This window comes from Metopolophium dirhodum, chromosome 6, assembly GCF_019925205.1.
Source record: "Metopolophium dirhodum isolate CAU chromosome 6, ASM1992520v1, whole genome shotgun sequence".
NCBI classification, from domain to species: domain Eukaryota; kingdom Metazoa; phylum Arthropoda; class Insecta; order Hemiptera; family Aphididae; genus Metopolophium; species Metopolophium dirhodum.
In genome coordinates, this window is record NC_083565.1 from 20,173,767 (window position 1) to 20,187,821 (window position 14,055).

General features: G+C 33.2%; 1 protein-coding gene across 1 annotated transcript; it reads right to left on the minus strand.

Annotated features, from left to right (window-relative positions):
* Window positions 1-2,901: 2,901 nt before the first annotated feature.
* On the minus strand, window positions 2,902-13,575 carry LOC132946421 (transmembrane protein 205). The gene is made up of 4 exons (XM_061016416.1): window positions 13,103-13,575; window positions 9,435-9,637; window positions 7,397-7,563; window positions 2,902-5,104 (listed from the first exon to the last, which is right to left on the minus strand). Exons 1-4 carry the CDS (start codon window positions 13,321-13,323, stop codon window positions 4,832-4,834), a joined length of 864 nt encoding a protein of 287 aa, XP_060872399.1. The 5' UTR covers window positions 13,324-13,575; the 3' UTR covers window positions 2,902-4,831.
* Between the last annotated feature and the right edge of the window lie 480 nt (window positions 13,576-14,055).

A 14,055-nucleotide genomic window follows, 5' to 3' on the forward strand; every position in this document is an offset into this window, starting at 1 on the left:
ATCGTTATATTTAAACTATATGCAAAAATATCTGAAATTTACTTATTTACCCAATTGCATTTTTATTTATTTGCATTATACGCCTACAATAAAACTTTCATTTAACTAACAATATTTTCTGTTTATCAAAATAATTTGCTAATTTTCGTGATTTTTCAGTATTTTGTCAAGATTTGAACTTTAAATACTTATGAAAAAAAAACTGTGACTAAGGATTTTTTATATTTTTCAAATGCCATTGTAACAATATAGTATGAGCCTTGTATTAAAATATGTTCAAGCTTTTTTACCCAACAAATAAAGTTTTATTGATTTAATAAGTTTTATTTATTCATAGAAAAAGACTAATACAATTGGAAACTATAATAATGTTCCTAAACAGTTCAAAACACATCAAAATATTTTTAAAATAATATCGTGTATAGAAAATGCAAATATAAACAACCAGTGAAAATTGCATGTATATAAGAGTTACACTAAAAACCAAAATCGATTTTGTGGAAAACTGATTTAGTATAAAAATTTTAGTTTTTCCTTAATTTTTATGTTGTTTTTGCTAACGTGCTTGAAAACTATTGGGAATTTTAAAATTTGACCTCGTGAATGCACCAACTAAATTTACTTTCCAATCGAATAAGATACTGTTGAAGAAAATTTAAGCAGTTTTACTGACCCGAGCCGTGATGACAGATGCAAAAAACGCATCATTGTAAATTCAATACATTTATCGTTCCACCCAGAATCTAAAAAACTAATACAATTGAAAACTGAAGATGTCCCTAAATAGTTCAAAACAATTATTCAAAATATTTTGAAATTTGTATTGTGTATAGAAAATGCGAATACAAACAACCAGTGAAAATTTCATATGTATACGTTCATTTGTTTTAGATAGTTACATAAAAACCAAAATGATTTTCTTTAATTTGTATGTTGTTTTTCCCGGAGTTTTTGAATATTATTGGGAATTTTAAATATTGACCCCCCGAATGCACCAACTAGATTCACTTTCCCGTCGAACAAGATACTATTGAAGGAAATCGAAGCAGTTTTACTGTTAATCAATATTTTTCAATGCGAGTAATCTATAGCAACATTTCAATTTTATGACAATTTCAATACATTTTCTTTTAAATTCAAAAAGTAGTATTCTTTGAACTATTTTTTTGAAATGTTCAAAACAAAAAGTTATTAATAGTTAGTAAAAATAATTTACTAAGTTACACCTGGTTAAGTTTATGAATAAATGGATGTCAATAAAACTTTATTTGTTGGGTAAAAAAGTTTGAAAATGTAATACAAGGCTCCTGCTATATTGTTACAATGACATTTGAAAAATATTAAAAATCCTTAGTCACAATTTTTTTTTATAAGCATTTAAAGTTCAAAAATTGACAAAATAAGGAAAAATCACAAAATTACCAAATTATTTTGAGTTAAGAGTTCATAAAAATTTTTCTTTTTAAATCTAAGATTTTAAAATGTAATACAAGATTCCTTATAAGATTATCTATCTTTATCAAAAAAAAAAAAAAATGTCTATAAGAAAGTCAAATTAAATTTTTACGAGCGTTTGAAGTTCATATTTTCACAATATTGGATATTCACTCGATTTCTCATGTAGCTTTTTTTTTTTTTTTTCATTGTTATTCAAAAACGAATAACTGTAGATACATGAAAATTTTACTGAATGTTTATATTTTTGTTTACTAAACATCATAAAATTTTAAAAATATTTTGACTTTTTTTGAGCTTCTTATAGACATTATCAGTTTTCATTTTTTTTTTGTTTTTTTTCTTATAAATATCAATAATATTTTATTTGTTGGGTAAAAAAGCGTGAAAATTTAATGCCAGGCTCCTGGTATATTTTTACAATAACATTTGAAAAAAATTAAAAATACATAGGCACAATTTTTTTTTATAAGCATTTAAAGCTTAAATTTTGACAAAATGTATCAAATTTAAAATTTAATAATTATTTTGTAGTTAAAATATTATAAAATATTCAAATTCTATGGCTAAGGATTGAAAATTTAAAGCAATGCTCTACGTAAATAGGTTATATTTATATATAAATTACTTTATTCACAATAATATCATCAAATATATTAGTAATACCATAGGCTGACTGACCGTTTTCGCTCAGAATCGTTTTTCTCATACAATGATATTATATCATTGAATTCAAATTTAACACCATCCATTACAGTGACCCACTTGTAACCTACTGTACAGCAGAGTGACATCTACTTACCCACCTTTTTTAAATGTCCCTTATTAGGTTATAATGTAACCTTTGGCTTTTTGACCCAGAATTTAATTATTATAATATGTTTCAATCTTTTGAATACACAATAGCCAAGAGGTATTTTATGAAAAAGCCCAATTACATTCTAGTTTTATTTAAACAAATGTGATTTGTTTTTGTAGGTAGTTTGTTAGTGTAAAATATTAATTAAAAAAAATAAACTAATCAACTGTAACTTTAGTCGATTTTTACTCAAATTATAGCCCGCTCTGTAACACAAATTATTTTTTCGAATATTATATAATTATCGGTAGTCGGCACCCTGGCCAGTCCGACTAGCGACCGGCAGTCATTTCTAGAAATAACTTACCTATGAAATATATTTTGAAGTCAATATTTTTGATTATTTTCTTGCAGTATAATTATTATACCTACTGGTAGGTACATTACTGCACGATTAAATATAAAAACAACAAACACGTATTCTTATTCTTTTCTTCCCATCGTAAATAATACAGTATAATAATATAATAATAAATGAATAATACATATAATTATATAGTATCTCGCATCTGCAGGATGTAGTCTCTCTACAGGTATAGGTATTGAGGTATACCTATAGTTGGAAAAATATATGTTCACCAAAGGAATATTGTAATAAATAACAATATATTTATTTTATTGTGTTACAATATATATATATATATATTACGTACAACTATATAGACGTTTGCAACAATAAATATAGGAACTAAGAAAAAATAAAATATGTTATAAAAAAAAAAATCACTTATAAAAGTTAATATCTCGATCTGCTCACAAGACGCGTGGATAATAATAAAATAGAGATTACGTTTTAAAAAAAAATTACACTGCAGTCTTTCTTGACGAGTTTCGCGCACTCAGATTATTTATTACTAAAACATATTATTATATATACCTATATATGCGAACGAACGCGGTATAAAAAAGGAACCGTTCGATAAATACGACTGCGTACACGATTAATAATATCATATTATAATATTATTGTTATACGTTGCGTGCACGGTGCAGTGCGTATTAAATATTTTATGATGTTATTATTAAATATTATAATATTATAATGTTGTTGTGAATTCAATTCGTTTTTGGCCCGCCGCGGGCCACTACGCAGCATACGTGTTTGAACGATATAATGAGTTTTGAAAATATCCGACCTGTGCGTATTATTATTATTATTATTATTATTATTTTTATTGTTGTTATTATCATTTGTGCGTCGTCCAGTGTTGTGCTATATTAATATACGAGTCGCAAGTCCGGCGTGGCGTGTGCCTGTATATAGTATAGTAGTATATTATTGTGTACGAAAATTTGCAAAGGCCGAGAGAGAAAATTATATAAATAATAATAGGTGTACGTTTATTATTTATATAACAATTGGCGTGTCTATTGAAAAGAAAAACATGTGAAAACGGCGAGCCGCCCGCGATTTATTTTTCTCTTTTGCCGGGCACCGCGCCATCATGGTAACACGCGCCCTCGCTAAACGTGGACGTGTAAATGGGGGAGGGACCCCCCGAAAAATTTCTGAAGCCCCCAAACCTTTCCCAACTTATATCCTCGAAAGTATTTAATACGAGTTAATTGATATTTCTAGGAGGCTCCTCCCCTCAAGATTTTTATTCCATATTTACGCCTATGTGCACGCATACTTTGGTTGATTAGTTGCCGGCGACATTATTTAATTAAATTTATAATATACTTATCGCATTATTTTGGTGCATTACGTTATACTGAAATGGGTATATATTATCATATCATGTGACGCTTGTGAACGCGTGAATATAATAATAATAATAATAATAATGATAATAATAATAGTATAATATATATATTAATATATTATCATCGTCACCTATTTATAATATGCATTAAATTGTTGTAAAATGTATTTATTTTCGCTGTCGTTCGCGTAAAGCAAAATAACCACTTTTCTACTGTACTATATAGAGGGATATACGGAACGGCGGTGGAAAAAAAAAAACGAAAAGCCAGTTAAGTTATGGATGACCCCGTGTATATAAAGGTAGGTATATATAGCAATTATTGAAAACATAATGTATGTTATATGAGCGCACGGCAACGCGTGCAATAGATATAATATATATATATATATATAGTAGTAGTTATAGTAGTAGTAACTAGAAGTAGTAGTAGTAGTAGCAGTGGTAGTAATATTGCTAGTAGGCATAATTTGTAGTATTATAGTATAAAATATAATTATATACTATTATTATATATGCGTTACAGTGGCGGCGCTGCAAACGATACTATGGTGTCATTGATCAAGTATATTAATTAATCAATGATATAGTGTGTCGTGATGACACTATACGTTATCGGGCGACGCACAACGGACATTTGGCGCCGTCACTGTAACACACATTTTACTATTGTTAATATATATATATTATATCATATAAATAATATTAATAATAATGCGCGGCGAGTGGGTTTTTTGTGGGGGGGGGAAGACTTCCGGTCGTTCTGCTGCTGCTGCTGCGGCTGCGGCTGCGGCGGCGGCGGTGAAGGCATTTAGGCCGCGATGTACGCCAAGTGGAAGGCAGTGCACATCATGGTGACCACGTTACCGATGCCCACGAACAGATGCACCTGCCGGAAAGCCTTGTGGATGGCCATGTAGTGCGGGCAGTCGACCAGCGGGCCCAGGTCGTAGTGGCCCACTTCGTTGCCGACGCCCGCAGACTTCTCGATTGCCGTCTTGACGGTGATGAGTCGCAACAGTGGCGGCACCACGTACAGCCGGATCATCAGTTCCAGCAGGAAGCACAAGCTCAACACGAACAACTGTCCGGACACAAATATACGCGAAAAACGCTATTATTTTTGTCATAGTTAATTATATTATTATTTTTGCAGTTATATGTACCATATTATATCATAAGTACCTATCTACCTACAACGTGCCTGAACTCTGAGGTTATAATATGATTGTTAATCGCCTTATAAATAGTTAGGTATAAACTAAATGGTTTCTCGAGACCGTCTCGTCATGGTTTGTCCTTTACCACTATTTATTATATGGGCCCCGGTTCCTTAAAGGACGTCCTTTTTTTAAATGTCCTATTTGATATAATTATGTATATTATAATAGTACAGCTATTATCGATTGTATTATAGGTAGGTAATACGTTGATATATTTAATTTGAAAGAGTTCAACGTACAGTTTTGAGGTTTGCTAGCTATGTGTGCTTAAAATTGATCCCCCCCCCCATGATTACTCACCCTTGTGGGCACATTGACGATTAATTGCTTTAGCCGATACCGTTGTCACGAAGTTAAAAAGATACTTGATGGAAAAATCGTTATTCTCCTACATTATCATATCAAATTAATTTTAATGCACCATCTCGCATCAGACGGCGTCGTTCTGTTCCATTCCACATGCCAATGTTTAATTTTTTTTTTTATCACAAAAACCAACCACTCCGTTATTGTTTTATGCCACGAGATTATTTGGTCCCCTTCTTTTCTTTTACTTAAAATATTAAATTGTATAATGAGGCACTTGTTATTAGTTTATAAAAGCTGTACGGCGTTTATTGTTATTGCAACACATGAATATTTACTCGGGGGCTGTTATTATATTTGAAAGTCGAAAGGAAATATGGCATTTTATTTTATAAATTTTTCTTTTATGAGGCCGCCTCGACTGTACGTATACCTACTATATTTATTTATTTATTACATCTTGCCCTTTTTACGCGTTCCCTAGATATTACGATATCGGTACGATCGTATTTCTGAAAAACTGCTTTCGAATTCAGTCTGAACGTAAACGCCTACGCCCGCCCTGCGAGTTACAACATGGATATGAATATAACTTGTATATGAATATGACTGCGGCTGTCAAGTTATGTTTGTCCCGAGTAAATCATATACATGCGCACGCATATGTTAAGTATAAAATTTCATATGATGTGGTATTAAAGATGCATTGAAACTGCGTCTAAAAGGTTTATTGAGGTATTATTCAACTATAATACCTAACAAGTTGACAAAACCGACTTGACAGTCAAACGTGAACACATATAGCGATAATTTATTATTCTTGTAACGGGTTATATTACTCGTTCAAGAGTAACGCAGTGTACTAATATATTATAATAGGTATATATTTATGCGTCGGATAAACAAAGATAATAATATGGTTCCCGACTTGCCGAGTACAAAATAAAATTGTATACCTACGATTATTATTGGTATTAGGTGCCTATATCCCCTTACAGAGATCAGAGATAAAGATGTCGCGCCTTGAGAAAAATCCACTTTCACAACAGTCAACAATACACGTCATTACAATATATCACTGTCAACGATGTGTCCTCGTCGCGTTCAACACCCTGCCCGACCGGGAGCCGTAAGCACGCATACCGAATTTATTATTATTTGATGATATTGTATGCTATAATAATATATACTATTGTGTACTATGTTGTTGTCGAGCCCACACCTAAATAAATACCGTATAATATATTTTGCCGTCGTTCGAAAACGCGTACGTGTAGATCTAGAACCTGGCGAGGATTTGTCCAGAACATAATCTATAACAATCTGGTTACCGATATATATATATATATATGCATATATTATACTACCTATGTATAGAGTAGATATTTTTCTGTTTTTTACGACCAGTCATGTTATACAATATTATAATGACGTATGGTACCCAGGACCTACCTACGTATTAAGTGCGTGTACACGGAAAGTCCTGCAGATGTATCAGGAGCACGATATTTGTGGTATTTAAACGAATAGGTGCAGTGTTGAGACTTTGAGATTAATGACTTAATGACAAACGATTTGGACGTAACCACAGTATGCCTAAAAACGGTTCGCTACATTCGCGTTTACTGTATAGGTATACAGTGGCGGATTTTCAAAATTTTTCTGGGGGGGGGGCTAAAAAATATTATGTATTTCAAATGTTTTATTTTTATAAAATGAATGAATTAATTATATATGTATACATCAGTGTCTGGGAGTGATATACCAATATATTATACGAATGCGTTTTCAGTACTAATATGTTATTATTCTAAATTGCTATTATTATATTTGTAAATTGTGTATACCTGTAAATACGTGTGTACGTCCCACACGTTGGCAGCGACGTGCATCTTGCCGAATTGGATGAGTGTGATGGCGCTTAGCAGACTGTTTAGCGAAAAGTATTTAGGAAACAGAATCTTTTGGACGTCACCGAAAGCGTGTCTGGCCAAGTTGAAGTACAAGCTCAACCCTGATGAAATGAAAACAAACAAATAAATAAATAATACTGAGTGCTTTGTTAAGTATATAGAGCAGGTATATGTAGGTTAGGTATTCCGTGGATAGAGGAAGGCCATTTCAAGCTTTAACTTTGTTCTATTTAGACTTCAATAGTTAGAAATAATTATTTTATAAATGCATTATTATAAAGGACAAAACACACAAATATTTTATATTCAATAATAGTATATTAATATATGATTGCCGTAAATTCATTTTTACATTTAGTATACGTCATATTATTTAGGATGGGATGAAATGTCTCACTTTATAAATTTATTCTACAACAATAAAACGTATGGGACTTGGCCGATATTAATCACCGGGCCCAAGTATCTCAAGTCTATGGAGATAAAATAAGCATAGGTACCTCGTTGATATAATAAATTAAGCAATGGGTGATGGGTTTATCGAAATATATTCCATAATCCATACATAAATACTAGATATTTCTATATAATATGCTTGTACCAGTTGTATACGTATCCCATGTAGATTATAGGGGTTATGATGATAGTATAAGGTTTCAAAATGTGTCAAATGTTTGTTTTCTGAAGCAATGGCTCAGGGTTCCCGTGTTGATCATCACGTTTCACACTTTCACATAAGTCGAAAACCGAAAAACGAGCACCACGACTATATAGGTACCGATTCTGGTGCCAATAAATTAAGCGGCTAAATTTATAATGACTTCTCGTCTCGTTGCTCGTATTATCTGCCAAAAACCTCGTAAACAAGGGGAAAATAGTCATCGTATATAACTAATGCTTTGCATGCCCAAAAAGCGAATCGCCGTCCTATAAGTCATCTCGTAGGTATACCTATATAGTATACTATTGCACGCGTAAGCACATAGTTATTTTTAAGACTCAAAATATCAAACATAATTTTCGAGAGTTTGCTCTGTAAGTGTATACAGCTGACTATGTTTATAAGACTTAGTTCACATATAAGCACCTAACCATACACTTTAGTCAAGATATTATAAATATCACATAATATATATATCATCACGCAGTGCACTCTCCTATAGTAGGTATACGACTCAAAGGGGAACGGAAAAATAAAAAAATTCACAACCTTAATACATTACACACTATATAATATTATAATATTTTAACGATGAGCGTGAATTGCTATAGTTGAATATTATATACTTTTTTAGAGTTGTAAACGCATACGGTTTACACGTGTCTACAGAAAATTGCATTGCCGACAGTCAACGATACGGGTCGAGCGCATAATATATAGTTCCGTCTTAATCATTATACATATTATATAATATTACGTATATAACATCATATAGGTATATAAGCGTTTGATGCGTGACAATAAATTCGAACAGGTATAAATTGTTAAAAATTACCTACATCAGCTCGTCCACGCATTGAGCCAGTGAATGCGGAAGTGCGGTTTTGGAATTACCATTTCGTCGGTACAACATCATAAGAACATAATATTATAATGATAACTATTATCTATATAAGTACATATTATTGATATTCGGGCGGGGGGAAACGATAGTGTTAGAAAATCAAATCACAATCGCTGGACTTTTTTTTCACGCACGAGCCACGATAGTCGCACGTGACCACCTATATTATAATATTATAATATTTACCCATTATTGTTAATTATTATTTATTATTATGATTACGATATGTTCGTAATATGACAAACGCGTGCTCACACGTGCCAGCTTTATATTATTACTACTGTTTATTTATCGTCGACGGTTAAAATTTTTTTTCGTTAGGTAATTGTATTCTGTTTTCGTTTTCGTCCTCATGTGTGGGGGGGAGGCCGTCTTGGGGGGGGGGGCCTGCGACTTGTTCTACTCACCGGAAATGAATGTCATCCAGAACTGGGCGCCCACGTGCGTGCAGAAAGCGGCCAGATAGACGAAGTTGACGAAAGTCCTGGGCTTGGCGCTTTCACCGTTGGCGTTCGACGCTTTCTTCATGTCGCCGGGCAACATGGACGCGGCCACCAGAATGACGGCCAACGCCATTATCACGTGCGCCGGTTGCGTGAAGAACAATACCCTGAGAGATGAAAAACAATCGTAATATTATAATTAATGAAATAATAATAATAACTACAGTACAGCTAATATTCGACACGCGTAATTCGGTGATATAAACGGCGATTAATATGCGGTAGGTACCTACACAACACTAGGTAATTGTAACGCCAATAATTGGTATAAATTGGTATTATTTGCAGTGATATAATAATTATACATAATATTATTATTGTGTATTTTTATTTGATTTTTTTTTCGCACGTCATTGTATTATAATATGTGCGTCCGTTTGCCCATCACCAGCTGTGAGGAAATGTGTAATTTTATTACGTCTTGTTGAACTGGTTTAACGTAAAAATATCCCAGAAATATTTTACGAACGAAGCGGATTCATTCTTTAGTTTATTCTGTTTACGTTTATTACTTCCCGTTTTATTTTTATGCATATTATTTAATATGCATAATATTCTTTATTTCCTTATGATTATAATATTATGGATATAGATGGATTAAATGGTATGTATTTCCATTACTACCTAGTACCTATGTACCAGCTGTATTATAGCTATATAATATTTTTTTTCCTTGCACGCACACATTAGCAATTTAACCAATTTTCTTTATTATCGATACGAATATTGAACTTTAAAGAAACCGTATATGCTATATTTTTAAATAATTTCGAAAAATGTCGACAATTTGGCTCGTAGAAACCAACTCGGCAGATGTTTTATATTTTTGTTTTAATTGGCATTTAGCTATGAGTATTATTAATAAAAGTTTCACTTTGAAGCTTGGTTAATTTTGCGTCGCATGCACTCTCGCGGTAATGCTTTCAAAAGTACCACGGTCCACAAATACATTTTAAAAATAAATATTCTTCAAATCAAATAAATAATGAGGTGTATGACAAATTTAATAGTTATTTCGTACTTTATTATTATAACACTGTTTGGAAATAGGCAAGAGAAAATAAAAAAAAAAAAATATTGATAAAATAAAATTAGTAAGGTATATATTATATAGTATTTTAAAGTATAATGTTTATTAAGAATAAAATACGGAAAGTGTCTTTTGATGACATAAGCATTAAGAACATTTAAACGCTGCTATTATTATCTACACTAATTTCGAACTCATTGTAGTAATTATAAAATAATTATTGCTTTTTAATTTAGAAATATTTTTTTGTTGTGTAACATAAATAAATAAATAATTTACTTTTACAATTTATAATTTATAGCTAAAATATTTTTCGGTCAGACTTAAAATTTTGTTATTTGACACTCATAGCTTTTTGGAACAAATTTTACAAATTTAAACTGTTAAGTTAGACAAAACAATTTGTCACTTAGGATTTTACCTTTTCTCCACCCACCCTGTCAATATTTTTGGCGCATGTGACCTCGAAGTCCATCCATTATAAGCATTGGATGTTTTGATCGACTGTTATTGCCTGTTGCCAATTGCCAGTTAAAACTTTGAATATAAGCACTAAGCAATATGTTTAGGTATGACGAATATGATTAACGCAATTATTTTTGTTTAGAGGATTTATTAACAATAATATTATTGAATCATTCAGTCTAATTTTAAGTCAAGGCAGTTCAAGGCAAAATTAGTTTAAAGAAATTAAACCATATCGTTTCAAAATAGTATTTATTACGTATTTGAAGTTTGTATATCAATGACTAACGAGTAATTTTAAAAATCATCAATTGCAATATTAGACATTAGTAAACTATTACACTTCGCCGTTGTCAAATATTTTTAGGTCTTACTTTTAAAGGACAAATGTTTGAATACTACCTACCTATATGGCCACATCAATTACCATTGTAAAGTACGAGCTATCGCGTTGTTTTGAAAGAGTCAAGTATCAACAGATTTTGTTCTAAATTCCTTCAAATAAATAAAAACATATTTGAGTGTGTTATAAATGTGACGATTTTCAATGTCGTTTATTGTGCAGCGAATTATTATTATGAAATGGTTCGTGCGGAAGCTACCTACCAACCTACGTCATTATAATAGCTATTTGGTTACGAATTTGTCTAAATATCTCGGCTGACAGAATACGACTCAAAAATATGTTAATTAAATTCTTGTTCAGACATTTTTCTTTGATAAATATGTGTGTACGAAATTGATGTTGCGCACAATAATATAGGCGCACGGAGTACCTATACAATGGAAACAAAGGTGTAATACAATATATTATGATACGAAATATAATACGCTCAACGCTGTTCAGAAATACAGCACTAGCTATAATACTTTTGAGATCCCGAAAAGTACACAATTTATTATAATGTAAGGGTCTATAGGTTGTGTCCATGACGTGTCCCTAATTTCCTTTCAGATATAATAATATGTTTGCAACCACATGCTTATTGTTATACTCCACACATTGGCCTGTGCTCGGTTGGATACAACTTTCTATATCACATCTCGTTTCTGAACGACGTTAGTGTATTTCACATTTTTATCACGAAGAATCGCAACGTCCAGAATATTCTGACAACCGTCTAGACCGCCGCATACACGCGAAAAATGTATCATACGAAAGTACCACTGTACAACATATAAATAAATCGATTCACGCACGGCAGACAATGTCTATATAAGCACGCACATCATTAAATTATTACACATATTAGCAAACAAAATAATTATGTTGCGTCTCAACGTACGCTAGTTAAACAGGCTAAACAAGTTTGAACAGCCCGCGAGTGGATAATAATATGATTTTAATGGATCGTCGATAGGTATACGATGAATAATTTTATTGTTAATTGCGATTTTCCGAGAACCTCAAAGAGGCCGTCAATAAAATAAGTACCTACAGGAATCATAATGGTTAATTCGGACACGGACAGAAGTCAGAATAGGTTCGCGCACGGTTATCGACCACCATATACATCGCCGCTAAGTCTTTCGAGTCATAGACAAGAGGGGGGGGGGGGGCGCAACATCGGTGGAATACTGAAATATTAGTAGGTACATCATATCTCAAAAGCTATACAGTAAAACTAGGAAGATATATAATATTTTTCTGCACACTCCACGAGTGATAATGTACACATTTTCACGGTTTTTCACGGAATACCGGCACGGCGGTGCAGGGCCACCGTTCCATCATTAAACATAATATTATGTTAAATAATTTTTTTAATAATTTTCAAACACGTAATACGCAAACACCCACATAATATTATTATTCGCGTCTTGAATGCAGAACCTTTTTCCAAATATTTTTAATCGTTATAAACCACACATAATATTATATTATATTTTGAATACCTATATCGTGTCCGCGTACCTGTCCCAGTATCCCTATATCGAATTGAGAGACAGACGGACAGACATATATTATTTCAGGGTTTCTAATTTCTATACTACCTACTTAAAGACATCGTAAATAGGTTTTCGCCATATTATTATAATTTATATTACATTAGTAGGTATTATATAATATGCTCACTTGTAAGCCGGCGAATTCTTTAACTCTCCGAAGAACGACGAGCACTTGTCGAAGGTGCTTCTGCTGAAGGCGGTCAGGGTGTCGCCGGGTTTCTTCGGGTCGCTCGTCTTGTTCTCTTTGACCAAATACTCGTACGCGGCTACGTGGGCCGTCGGCACTCTGAACAAGTGGTGCGGATGACCGTGTCCGTGTTCCGACTTGTGGCTGGCCGTTCCGCACATTGTCGTGGTCGTGGTCGTCGTGTTAATATACTCTTTAAAACGGTCGACAGACGACAAACTTGTCGACGCAGAAACGAGAGAACGAAATCGTCGTCGGAAAAGCGTCTCAAGAACGGTGTTCGAAAAGCGCGGTGGACCGCGGCGTGGTGCAGTAACCTGGTTATGTGTATATAAACGTAGACGGTGTGTCGGACGAGTGCGTATCGGTCGCGGTCGTAGTTTGCAGTGTAAAGGACCGAGTACAGCACAGGACCCGGTCTTATATATAGGCGGCGGCGGCGGCATCGGGCACTTGGCCTACGTGACCGACGTACAGGCGGCGTTCACACCGCGTCGCATTCGGCCGCGCATTATCGTGATTCGTTAACAGCCGCGCGCCGGACGTTCGCGTGCACAACACAACAATAACAATATAATATTTTAATATTATACAGATAGGTACAATTCCGGGCGACCGAGTTCCCGTCGCCCTTTGAGAATGCGACGCCGGCCAATGAAAGTTGCATCGTTGGACACGCGTCCTGTGGGTTTTGCGTTGCACAAGCACATCATGACAATAAAATATAATATAGTATCCACGACGACCTACCTGCCCGCCATATTTTTTAATTTTTTTTTTAACTCGATCCGGTTAAGTTAATATCCATAATAATAAGAAAAAGTCAAAAGTTATTATTTTAATTTAATTATAAGCCCTCTAACCACTGATTAGCCTCCCCAAAAAAAAAACTG

Bases quoted from the DNA above. Each gene is read 5' to 3' on its own strand.
- LOC132946421 (XM_061016416.1), bottom strand. From the start codon at position 13,323: ATGTGCGGAACGGCCAGCCACAAGTCGGAACACGGACACGGTCATCCG. The intron at 7,564-9,434 runs GTGAGTAGAACA...TCATTTCATCAG, and splicing joins CTGGATGACATTCATTTCCG to GGTTGAGCTTGTACTTCAAC. The intron at 5,105-7,396 runs GTATACACAATT...GTGTCCGGACAG, and splicing joins ACGTACACACGTATTTACAG to TTGTTCGTGTTGAGCTTGTG.